The following is a 12,336-nucleotide window of genomic DNA, read 5'->3' on the forward strand; positions in this document are numbered from 1 at the left end:
TGCAGGTCAGCATCAAGGAGTTACAGAACATGCCTAGGAGTGGAAAGGGGAAAGTAGCCGGGTCTTGTCTGTAGAGTTACATCAGACACCTATTAAACTGTTAGTATCTTCAAAAGTAACACGTTCCATTTAAGACATCTTAGAAGAAATCAGAATAGAAGAACACAACAGATGGGCTTGAGTGCTGACAGGGGATGCAGGAGCTAAACAGGAGCTTGGCTTTGTCTTTGGAAGAGCCTTCTTGTCAGGCCTTAGGTGCTGCATAGAGCAAATCGCTAACAAGGCATCAACTGGTGGCTTCTTTTGACAGAATGCAAGTTGCAAGCACTAAAGAAAGAGCTTTCCCTCCAGTCTACACACTGGAGAAAGTGCCTTGAAAATAAGAAGCTGAAGTTAAGGCAAGGAGAGTAAAAATACAGCAAAGTTAATTATCTAGCCAGAGGAGGAGATAGATGGGGAAATCAGCTTGAATTACCTGATGAAGAATCTATAGGTTTGGTCAATGAATTCACTGCACCATCTTCCTCATAAGTCAATTTGGGACTAGAAGGTATTGTAGCAGCATCATTCAAGTTTTGATTACAGTTACCAGCAGAGATGCTGTCTGAACTCAGTTTGGTTGACTTGGAATGTACTCCAATGTCAGTGAATTCCTCGCAAGTCCACAGATCAGATTTTCCATTAAGATTCTGAATAAGTCCACTTGTATGATCAGCTTCATTAACACCCAACTTCACTGAGTCATCGATAACCATTTCTTTTGCAGGATGGCTACAAAAAGCAAACAGATCATTTGTATTACAATTTGTGGATTTTTAACCTCTAGATTCATTACAGGCCAGCCAATTAGTCTGCATACCTTGCAAAGCACTGCATATCCTGAAAGGCAATCCTAGACAAGGTCCTGCAGCTGCCACGTGGGATCTCGCTTCCAAGAACCAGTGCAAAGGAATGACTCGCCACCATGTAACTGCTTTTTAACTACACTAAGACTTCTCAGGTAAGGTCTGGCTCCAGAACTGACAGTAGGAACCAGCAGATTTAAAGAATTACCCTTAAAATTCTATTTCAGTAATATGCATTTCTCCTTTTGTTTCCCCTCCAGTTTGACTTTTTAAATACAGAACTGATCCTCAGAATACTGCATATCTTTAAAGAGATTCAAACTCAGAGTGATGAATTTTCATTCATTTTTGAGAAAATAATGAAAATGTCTTCATAATTCACCACTAGTGGAATTCATTTTTTAATCACTTTGCAAAGAGTTCACAATGCCATTTCTAAATCATTAGTGTTTAGATAAGCAAATGGAACTAGCATCAGAAGACAAATTTTCCAGCAGTAGATGCAAATATTTTATGTTTAAGAAGATAAATTTTGAAAAACAACAATATTGATAAAAGGAGGCTTTTGTGTTCTATCTGGTGTTTCAGCACCACTGAGATTCTTCTACAGCTTTCTACAGGTTATTTTTTTTTGTCCCCCTCCTCCTTGTTTAATGTTTTGTTAATGAGAAGTTACTTGAAGGGAAAAGACTTCAAGCCAGTATCTTTCTTTATAAGTAACACTGCTGTGTTGCTGGCAAAGCCAGTAATGTCAACATGTGTCATCTGAGCAGACAATTCTCCATAACTGCCTCTCCACAAGCCAGTATACTGACAGCAGTCACACACCACATACAGAAAAATACCAGCAAACTAGTGGGGTGCAAAATCTGACCCAATGCTAAATGCAGTACTAAAACTAATTAAAAAAGGAAAAAAAGAAAGGGATTTCTTGAGTGACAGAGAACTGCTCGACAGTGCAGACTCACCCGGAATCCTTCAATTCAGTAAAAAGTAGAGACCCCTCATCACTTTTCAAATCACTGCCATTCATAAATACTTCACTGGCCTTCAGCTCTGTCACAGTGTGTTGCTCAGGCTCTGTGGAGATCAAGCTCCGTGCAGTCTGTACACAACCCTCTGTCTCCCCTTTGACTTCCTGGGGTAAGTCAATGCCATTCAGCTTTCCTGAAAGCATTGGGGAAAGAAAAACAACACAACACAGCTTCAGGAACAGTGCTGCTATTCTAAATGAATAAAACGCAAGAGTCAAATTGACCCTCCCTTGCCAAAAATCTGAGACATTGTTTCAATGCAGAAACCAATCTATAGACAAGCTGCCTATAACGATGTATTTGTTTTCCATCTATAAAAATACACTTGTGAGGAGTGTATTTTTCTCACACAAATCGTTTTACATTTCATCATTTTGGATTTCTTCTGTGGGATGGAATTGGGTTTAAGAAGAAAGATCTCAAGTAAAAAGACTCTGTGGTACTTCTAGGACTTGTGTCCCAGGTAATCACAGCTGACGCCATTAACTGATCTGACATTTTTAACACGCCTGAAATGTCACCGAGACACTGACAGCAACTTAGATCTGACTTATCACATTTCCTTACCGGGTTGATCAGCCTTCTCAAGTCCCAGCTCTTCCTCCTCTTCTATATCCTCTCCCTCCATGACCTCACAGGCAGACTTTCCTTCATTCTGCAACTGAATTCCCACAGTGTTACTCACAACAGCTCACTACCAAGAAGCTTTTCAAAAAAGGTTCAAGCACGGCTCCCACGCAGGGCTGTTCTGCACCAGGCAGTAAGGCCACACTGCTCCAAAGGCTGACAGACAACCTGCAACCATGGCTGGGGACAGGGAGTCAACTAAGAGGGCTGCTGGAGCTGATTTGACTTTTCAGGTCACTCAGCAACAAGCAGATCTGCTGAGCCAGAGCATGTAAACATGTGGGAGACTTGCTTCCATCCCCTGCCTAGGAAATACTCCCGAGTTCCCTTTCCAAGGTGTGCAATAAATATTTATTGGTTTTCAGCCACATGGTATCAAAATAGGATGGCATTTTGAACAGTAGGAGAAGGATGACTGTTTAAAAAAATGAAATCCACTACTAACCAGTGTTTTTTGTACCCGGTCAGAAAGTGGCACTGCCAGATCACAGTGTTTCTGTATGCGTTCAACAAAAATGCATCAGACAAAGACTTCTGAAACAGCAATGCAAAAGGATGTGTACAATGTATGCAAGCTACTGAAAATTATTCTGGTACATTAGCACTTGGACCTTCACATGCAAGCTGGTTTGAGGGTAACAGAAGAACAAAGGTTACAAGACAAAGACAAAGGCTTTACACAGGGCTTCAGAAGGGCCTTTACACAAATCTAAGCAAATGAGTACCTTGGATTCGTTTTGATCCGATTTTCGTGTTCTTTTCATTATTTCTTCAATTCTCTGTTAAAAAGTGGAAAATATTTACAATGATAGAGTTTTATTTCAGCACTCTGGTTTAAATTTTCATCAATTATCATATATTTTCTTATTTCATACACTTACTACTTCACTCACTGCTTTTAAAGCTCACAAGTCACAGCTGACGTAAAACAACTACTACTGCTTCTGCTTGAATGAATCTGAGACAGGCTGCCTGCTCAGTTTATTTTAGTGCTAACACTTAACCCCTGTTCTAAGGGTAAGAGACTTCTCTGCTCTTGAAACAGCATACCTTTTTTCTTTCAAGCCTTTCCTGCATATTTTGCTGCATAATTCTCTCTCTTTCCAGCCGCTGTCTTTCAGCCTCTTCTTGAGCTTTTGCTTCAGCTTCTTCCCTCTGAAAATAAAGAGAACAGAAAGAAAAGCATTCAGTGAAAACCTCATCTCCAAGAATTCAAAGCAGACCAGTTACAGAGATTCTGGTGTAACACAGACAGGAGCTGCAGACAATCAGTATTTAAAAGGAGCACACATTGCAGCTAAATGCCAACTATACAGCTACCAATGTGAAATTTATACTACTATGACATTCAAAACCTGACTTGGAAAGAAAAACAGTATGCATGGCTATATTATCATTATGCAAACACTTTGGATGAAGCAAATGGATGCTGTTGGGCTGCCTAGGCTTTAAACTTCATGATGAAGTTTTTCTAAGAAGAACAATTTACAAAGTAGCAGAACAGCAATTGAGTTCTGTATGTCACAAGCTTAATTCAAAAATTTTGCCAGTCAGGCATTGTTGTTAAAAGGAACTCTGTGCTGAGTATCTTCTGCTCCTTCTTCACTAGAAAATCTTTTTCACTACGACTGGAAAGAAAATAAAAACACGGTCAACACTACATAACTGTTATAAATTTAAGCAAGCTTTTAAAGAAATGCTCAGACACATATCTATGCTATCCATAAGATACAGCTCTCTAAACACAAACCATCTCACTACAAGCTCTCATCTGTAAAGCTGCTTTGATTTTCTAAATCAATCTCATTTAAAGAAAGTCCACGTTCTTCAAAACAGAGTTTGTTTCACTCGGACAGATACCTTTATAGAAAGGCACAAAGGTATTAGCTGTGGAAGGCTATTTCTCAATTAGAAAAGCAGACTTGGAAGCACAACTGATCTTCCTTTTCACTCGTGTGGGAACAGAGGACATCAGATGACTTTCCAGGCAGACCGACCATATTCTTGTAACTCACAGCAGTATGTTGGTAAAACAGTCTTAATACAATACATTTGTGTGTGCAAAATAACATCCCAGATGGTTAAAAAAACCCAAACAACTCCAAAATGTGTGCTTTTGTCCCATACTTGAACCTATCAAAAGCTAACAGAAATCACACAGACTAAGGCAAGGCAAGGACTTCACAACATTCTCCAACCAATCTCAGCTGAAAGCAAACCTGGTGCTGAAGCTCTGCAAGCTTTTCCTGTTCTTCCTGTTCTCGGCGGATTCTCTCCTCTTCAGCTTGTCTTTGTTGTTCCTCATAAACGAGTCTCTTTTCTTCCTCCTGCTTGCGGAGCTCCTCTTCCCGTCGTGCTCTTTCTTCAACTGCTCTCTTGGCCATTTCTTCTTCTCTGACTCTAGTGTTGTCAAAATATAAATATGCATTTGTAAGCATGCATGCGAGACAGATTAGGAAAGCAAGGATTTCTACTTCAGTCAATCACAGAGTGACTTCATAAGGACAGTTTCTGTTGTAGATTCACAGATGTCACCAGTCAGACCAGTCCAAGGAAATGCACAAACACTTGGAGGAAACTATGTGCACCTTGATGTTCTTTGCTGATTAAGACAAGTCCAAGACCAGTTGTTTCAATAATGGAATGTTCCACTGAGACATGTATTATGAGACAACACCTTAATAACAGTCGCTGCATCCCTCATAGGAATGCAACTTTCAGTGTCTTAACAAATCTAGTCAGATTTTAGAAACAACTTCCTTTTACAGCCTTAGTTCCAGTGGTATACTGGAGGTGTCACACGGTCACACACATCCAATCTGATCCAATATGGGTATGACATGTTTCTGATAAAACATCAATATCAGACTGCATTTAAGTTTAGGCCAGCTTTATACCTGTGAGTAGAAAACATACAAAATCTGATACTGTAATGTTCAGAAAAGCACACACAGGTAACCCCCAAACTGGAGTAAAGTCAGCACAAAGCTGTAATTTTTAACAACTTCTATCTGGTAAACAAGGGTATTCTGATTTGTTGCTTTGAATTATTTGGCTGCAACATTTCTGATCCAGATGTTGGACCAGTAGAACAAGATTTCACGTACTCACTGCCTGAGTTCAGAGGAAAGTTTTGTACAGAGAGGCTGAATATTTCAAGACAACAAAGCGAAGAGTGTAAAAAGCACATTCTAGATTTGAAACAGAATTAGCAAGGGTGACTGTCTGGAAAAGAAAGCAGTGATCTGCACTGTGACCACGCATCACATGCATACTGAGGTACAGACTAACAATAGACAAGCAACTTGTCCCATCTCAAACTCAATGCTTAGGGAAACGTACAGCTGAAATGTCCACACCAACCACACCAACAGCAGGAAGCATCACCCCCTTCTCCCACAGTTACCTTTCCTCTTCCTGTCTCTGAATTCTCTCCTGGTCTTCTCTCTCTCTCTGCTCCCGTGCTAAACGCCGCTTTTCTGCCAAGATTTTAGCAGCTTCTTCAGCTGTGGTGGTCCCTGCTGCTGCTTTGCTACCTGACTCTGCTAAGTGGAACAGAAACTGCTGTTTAAAAGCCCATGTAACTTAATTTTAAGAAAGATGTTATCATCATATGATGACAATTCTTTCTTGCCACTAACATTTAGATCAGCCCCCATCACCCAGCAGCAAGCATCTCTGCATGCAGAGACCCACATGAGCCAAAGGGTGATTCTGAAGGGGTGCCCAATGATGCTGAAATAATTCATTTCAATCATGCTGTTCCAGTCATGCAGCAGACAATATGGTTAATGATACTCTCCAATTACCACAGTACTTTATAACATATTCCTAAAAGACAGACTCATTCCAGAACAATTAGATGTATCTAAAGAAAAGTGGAAAAAAATTGCTTCAGGAAATACATTAAATTTTCTTCAAATAAAACAGAATGCACGTTCATGATGAGGAAATATTAATTCTAAAATCTGCCTTCTTTCATAACATTAATGCCTTTGTATTTATAGAGTATCATCATTTTACCTGGCCTTGAAGGCTCACACTAATTACTTCAGTAATATCATGTGTTAGCAACAAATCATTTTCCAATTTACATGGAGATGAGAATGGTTCCAGCTACCAGGTTAACAGGTTTTTATATAGCCTGCCATTTATGGCTGCTCATGCCCTGCCTGGTGTTACCATGTCTGAATCTCAGAGATACTATTATAAATTAACATTAAAAAAAAAAACACAAACAAATCTTGTCAGCCAGTTACACTCAATAAATATTTAAAGAACTCCGATGGCTATCAGTTATTCCCACTCTATAAATATTACTTTTCCATGACAATAGCTCATCTACACATTCACAGAATTAGCTCTCAGTGTCAGCAGAGCAAAAGCAGGATAATATTGGTGAGGAATGCCTTTCTTTTTTAATATTTCACACATTAGCACATACATTCTGCTTAATTTTTATAAAGCCTTCCAGCTGAGGTCATTTTAACAAACGTGACATCAGTTATTTTTTCCTTCTGATCTAAAGACAATACATTCAAAACACAATGCCATCATTAGGCACTTTAATACCAAAAAACAGCTTATGTCCCACAGCCACATAATTGCTACCTGCAGCTACAAAGCCTAATTTCACCAAGCACACTCAGCAGCTGAATCAGGCTTGTGTTATGTGCATAAGAATTCTTACAGCCCCAGGGAAAAGATTCCAGACAGACAGAGGGCAGCCACCAAATCTAGCACACGCTGCATGTATGTGGAATAAGAGCCTCAGCCACAGAAAGGCACTCACCTTCTTTGGTTTTTGTGCTAGCCACTCCTGCATCCCTGTCCAAGGCTGATGGGGCACCTTGCTCATGTCCTGTTGCTTCTGTGCTCTTCTCCTTTGGTTTGCTCTCTGCTTCAGTTTTCTTTTTGGTAATGTTGATAACACCTGGTGTGAGAGGTGGGCGTTGGATGGGTGCTGGTTTATGGATCGGAGTAGGAGATGGCGGCCTCTGTTTTGCTATGCCAGGCGAAGGCGGGCGAGTCTTCTGTCTGCAGGAGTAAAGAACATTTTTCAGGGATAACGCTGAAAATCTCACGTACACTACGGAGCTGAGAGATCCAGCCAGGACACACACCTAACTGCAGATGGTGATGGAGGACGCTTCACCAAATTGGCAGGAGAAGGGGATCTTCTACGGGCAGACACCGATGGAGAGGAAGGGCGACGCAACCCAGAACCTGGGGATGGTTTCTCAGTCTCTGATTTCTAAGAAGACAGGCAAAAATAAAACGCTCACTACAGGATATGTTAAAGTCAGGGTAGCTGCTGCCATAAGCACACAGATTTTCAGCAGTGTGTACTTCTGTGTTCCAAAACACAGACCCAGTCAGTATGTTATCTAAATTATCCTTCAGGAGCCACAAGCAGCCGACAGCTTGCTTTTAAAATACTGGAATGATCAAGGACTGTAAAACTGCAATGCAGTTTCAATACTGTATTTCTGAAGCATATATGAAGTGATATAGGACATCTGCTGAATCAGGATCCCATCCTGAGTGCTTCCAAACCCCGAATTAATACAAACCTAATTCCTCTGGAATTTCAACAAACCTGGGTTGGATCTGGTGAACTTGCATCAGATGAAGATACAGAGGACTTCAATCTGTCGATGCTACGACTGCGCACGGGCACTTTAGGAGTTGGGACTGGGGAACTGATGGAACTGGCTGAAGCTGAACGAGGACAGAGGTGAGATTCTATAAAAGTTAGGAATTTGACAAGACAAAACAAGAACCAAGTGCACAGCATAAGAATAGGAGAAAAGGAAGAGGGAGAGAGAGAAAAAGAAAGATTGTGTGTTAGAAACCGCACAGAGAAACACCACAGGAAGTGCACATTGCAATGGGTCATGGACACAGACACCACCACCACACGATTAGTACTTTGGAAGCAGCAGCACTAAGAACAAAACCACTCTGAAAGCAGCAATCTGACGGAGATAAAAATAAAATGCTTTTCCAAACAATGCTGAAATAAGCAATATGGTAGTGTTACTTTGATTCCAGTCAAGCTGCATCTTATCACAAATGCTTCACAACAGTGTTAAAGGCTTATCATAATTCTTTACCAGTTCTTCATGACTGGTTCAAATTTTAAGCACGTTCCCCCCCATGCTCATGGGGAAATCTTCCTTCTTTTGTAAGAGTTTCACAGCAGCATTACATGAGGAATCTGAGCACTACTTTACAAACCTATCTTGTGAAATAAGCTTTTATGCAACATTATTTTATTCTACTTTGCCTCTCTGACCCCTATATTACAATATATTTGTGCCCTTTATCCACATTACCAAATCAAACTATGCTGAGAAAAAGAAGCATATCAAGAGAAAAGGGTCAACTGTGAAACCACAATAGCTTTCATGTGGTAACTGTCAATCGCTTCACAAGTAATACAATTTCTTCCAACATTGTATTGTCTAATTACTTTCTTCACTAAAATAATTATAGATGGAAAAGCATACATATATGTAAAAATCTGAAACTAGATGTGATTTATCTGTAGTATGAAAAAATTCTGACAGATGCCAGCAATTAGTTTTGTCACTTTATGGAAAATACATTTTATTTTTATATTTAAAGCATTTGTGTAAGGAGAACTGCATTCTGTTTGTGCTTAGTTTGTGCTAAAGCACTTTTAAGTAAACTGATAAGACAGTAAGTTATCTTTAATTCAGCAACAGTGAGTAAGTCACATGCTGTCAGCAACAGTGAAAAAGATGGCATCTCCCCACATGACACAAACTAAAATATTCATGGTAAAATAAAAGTGGCATATAGATAGGTGTGCAAAAATGTGACCACTACAAACCAAAAACCTGAGTTTCATACAAGGGGAGCAGTGCAGAAATGTTACCGTTACCAACAAGGATCAAGTTAAGTGGCATAAGATCAAAAACAAAGATGGAGGAATCTACTAAAGAGGAAATAAGCAAAACTGGGAACACAAGTTATAGGGTAAGAGAGGAGAAAGGACTCTGCATTGGTTCCACATATGTATTTACTGGGGTATGCTCAACACCAGTAACAATTACAAGGCATGTGGGATGCAGCCAGGGCTTGCAGCTGAGATGATGTAGAAATTCCTGTGCTACTATTGAGCTGAGCCACTGTGTGAGCTTACCAGCTCCATTTGGACCAGTGTAAAATTGCATGAGCCAGCCAGTATGTGCTGCTGCTGGTGTGCCTCTATGCCTACAGTCAGCCCGAGTGAAGCAGCTCAGGGCTCCCAGCCCTTATGGTAAGGCCATTCCTTCCCCACGTTTGTACGTTTCTCCCACTAAAGAAATCCAGACCTTGCACTTATTCTTTCAGCCTCCTTTGAGATGATTCGTTGTTTTTTCCCCCCTTTTGTTTAATTTCCTGGTACTGTTTTCTGACCAGTCTGTCTCAGATTCATTTGAGCGTACACTCCAATGTAGATCTCTCAGTCAGTTAAGAACAACAAAACCACAAACAAACAAACAAACTGGCACCATAATTTAAAAGCCAGTATTATTCTCTGGTTTTGCAAAGCAAACATGCAACACAGCATATGAATTGGTTGTTACTGACCCAAGAAAACATTGGATAAGTAATATTATACATAACCATATATCAGGTATCTGATTCACACTGATGGGTAGCACAGTTAGTTACTGTTATGTTCTTGTTTGCAGAACAATTGCAAAAACCTTTCAGGCTTGCTGCCTTCCTGTTACCTGAGGGATCCTGTCCATCAGCCGACAATGTAGCAGCACTTTTACTCCTAGCTAAGGAGGCCTGAGTGGGGGCGAGGAGGCGACTGATTACGCTACTGTCCAGAGGACTGACCTGGGAACGACGAGCTAAACGATGGGAACAAACCAAAAAGGATCCAACATGAAATCATGTAATGAAAAAGACAAGCAGTACAAAGCAAAGGAGGTTTGTAAGCATCATTGCAAATCGTAACAGTTTTGGAAGAAAAACACCAAAGTCATGGAGATGGAAACCAAAACTAAAAGCTCAGAAAGGTTAAATGCTGCAAATCTCTTATGCTGCACTTGTCCTTGGTTTGCTTGATACCAATTAAATTAATGAGTAGAATGACATGCATATAAAAGAAATGAGTGCTGAAGTCGGTTAAAACATGAAGTTTTTTTTACCAGCTCTTCAGAGCTATACACCCTGGATTGCAGGAAAGGTGTTCTGATGTGATAGAAAGGTTTGCAAAGCAAAGCCAATGATTATCACCGGGCAACACTCACACAGATTCACATGGCACCCAGCATTTTCCCATACAGGAAAGATTCTGAAACAGAATAAAGTTTCCACTGCTGGCAACAGCTGCTAAAAAGGAAAGTTTCAGAACTGTTAACTCAAAAGGAAAAAGAGTGTTAGAGAAGTTTCTAGTCTTCTGCATTAGGATGAGGTGCTAGAAAAGAGAAATTTTAACAGTGAGAATAGAGAACAAAAGAGAGTGAAGTGGTAACTGGCTTCCTCCACCATTCACATGCAGAGTTTAGATCAGCAGCAGGACCAGAGAAGATGCTGTTAAACTGAACCATGAAAGGGAGCTCAAAAAAATACTGAAGTAAGGTTTAACCAAGAAGTGAACACATCACTGACATTTACTATAGCCGAGTCCTGCCAGCTTCCAATCACACATCTCTCTTCTTAGCAAAGGGACAACTTAACAGTCTGTTTAGAGCCCAATCCAACAAAATTATGTCCTTCTTACAGGATTTTTTTTTTGTCCAAAGGAAGAAATTCTATCTTTACTATTTTATCTTTACCACTAGGTAACTAAAAAGCCCTTAAAAAGTCCTGAAGGTTTCAGAACCAAAGGAAACCAGTGGAAGCAGTCCTATCCAAACTTTACTGGGAATGGGTTTTAAAAGAAGTATTCAGTTTTATGAAACAAACCACCTGTTTTTTCTTCCTTTTTCACTTTTTCTAGTTCAGAAGAATGGGGTTTACTACTCATTCTATTCAAAGATGTGCTCCTCTTCTTTTCTGCTCCTCCTAGAGACGAAGCGTAAGGAATGTTACTTCAACACGACGCTTACATATGTAATTTTCTAAGCTGCCATTCCCATGCTTTGCTTTTGCCAAGAAATCTACTACAAACACTGATCTGTCATTATGAAGAAGTAGCTTCTCGTAGGCTAAATGGCTTGGCTACCATTTGTCTATTCTCCCCCCACCCTTCCCCTTTTAGCAGAAATCATGATTTGTAGGAGGTTACCCAATATCTGGCACTGGAATGCTCGTAACTATTGTTTTGCCTCAGTGCATTGCAGCAATGAAAGCATGGGTAAAAACAGGTATAGTGAAACTGGGGCATGGCTTAAAGTCAACTTCAAATATCCCGTCTATGCCTCCCAACTCTCCAGACCAAGTCGTTTCTAGCACCTTTCTGTTCCACCTGTGAACCTTTGACTGCTGACTGCTGAGAGTGCAGAGGGACTTTGTTATTCAGCCTGTTTAATGAGGCGCTTCGCTTTGCGGTACCTGGAAGTGAAAGTGCATTGATTAATTTTATGGGAAAGCTGAGAAGTCCCCTCCAACACCAGCCCCAGCACCCAAAGATACAGAAGCACAATTAAGTCACTCTGTACTACAGATCCTTCAGAAGCAGAAAAACTGGATCAGGGAAGAATTACTCCATATAAGCATTATTTCTTTTACTCCTGTACATTGCTTATCATAGAGACAGGATGCCAGTCATACAGACTTCATGTTTTGACCTATTAAGGTCATCCTTATATGCCTCTGTGAATAAATAACTGGAAAAAAAGTGCTCACATTCGGTGTAACAA

At 40.3% G+C, this 12,336-nt stretch overlaps 1 protein-coding gene across 1 annotated transcript in view; it reads right to left on the reverse strand.

Annotated features, from left to right (window-relative positions):
* MAP7D3 (MAP7 domain containing 3) overlaps positions 1–12,336 on the reverse strand; it is a 35,718-nt gene that overhangs the window by 2,269 nt on the left and 21,113 nt on the right. The window contains exons 8-20 of the mRNA XM_042876440.1: positions 11,930–12,028; positions 11,444–11,539; positions 10,255–10,380; positions 8,106–8,227; positions 7,630–7,760; positions 7,299–7,543; positions 5,913–6,048; positions 4,726–4,906; positions 3,557–3,661; positions 3,232–3,285; positions 2,447–2,540; positions 1,814–2,012; positions 476–771 (exon numbers count right to left, since the gene is read on the reverse strand). Of these exons, the coding sequence (XP_042732374.1) occupies positions 476–771; positions 1,814–2,012; positions 2,447–2,540; positions 3,232–3,285; positions 3,557–3,661; positions 4,726–4,906; positions 5,913–6,048; positions 7,299–7,543; positions 7,630–7,760; positions 8,106–8,227; positions 10,255–10,380; positions 11,444–11,539; positions 11,930–12,028 (1,884 nt within the window). The remainder of the gene's footprint in view (positions 1–475; positions 772–1,813; positions 2,013–2,446; positions 2,541–3,231; positions 3,286–3,556; positions 3,662–4,725; positions 4,907–5,912; positions 6,049–7,298; positions 7,544–7,629; positions 7,761–8,105; positions 8,228–10,254; positions 10,381–11,443; positions 11,540–11,929; positions 12,029–12,336) is intronic.

The sequence above is a fragment of the Lagopus leucura genome, unplaced genomic scaffold (assembly GCF_019238085.1).
Source record: "Lagopus leucura isolate 7727_CA_CO unplaced genomic scaffold, USGS_WTPT01 Super-Scaffold_100016, whole genome shotgun sequence".
NCBI classification, from domain to species: domain Eukaryota; kingdom Metazoa; phylum Chordata; class Aves; order Galliformes; family Phasianidae; genus Lagopus; species Lagopus leucura.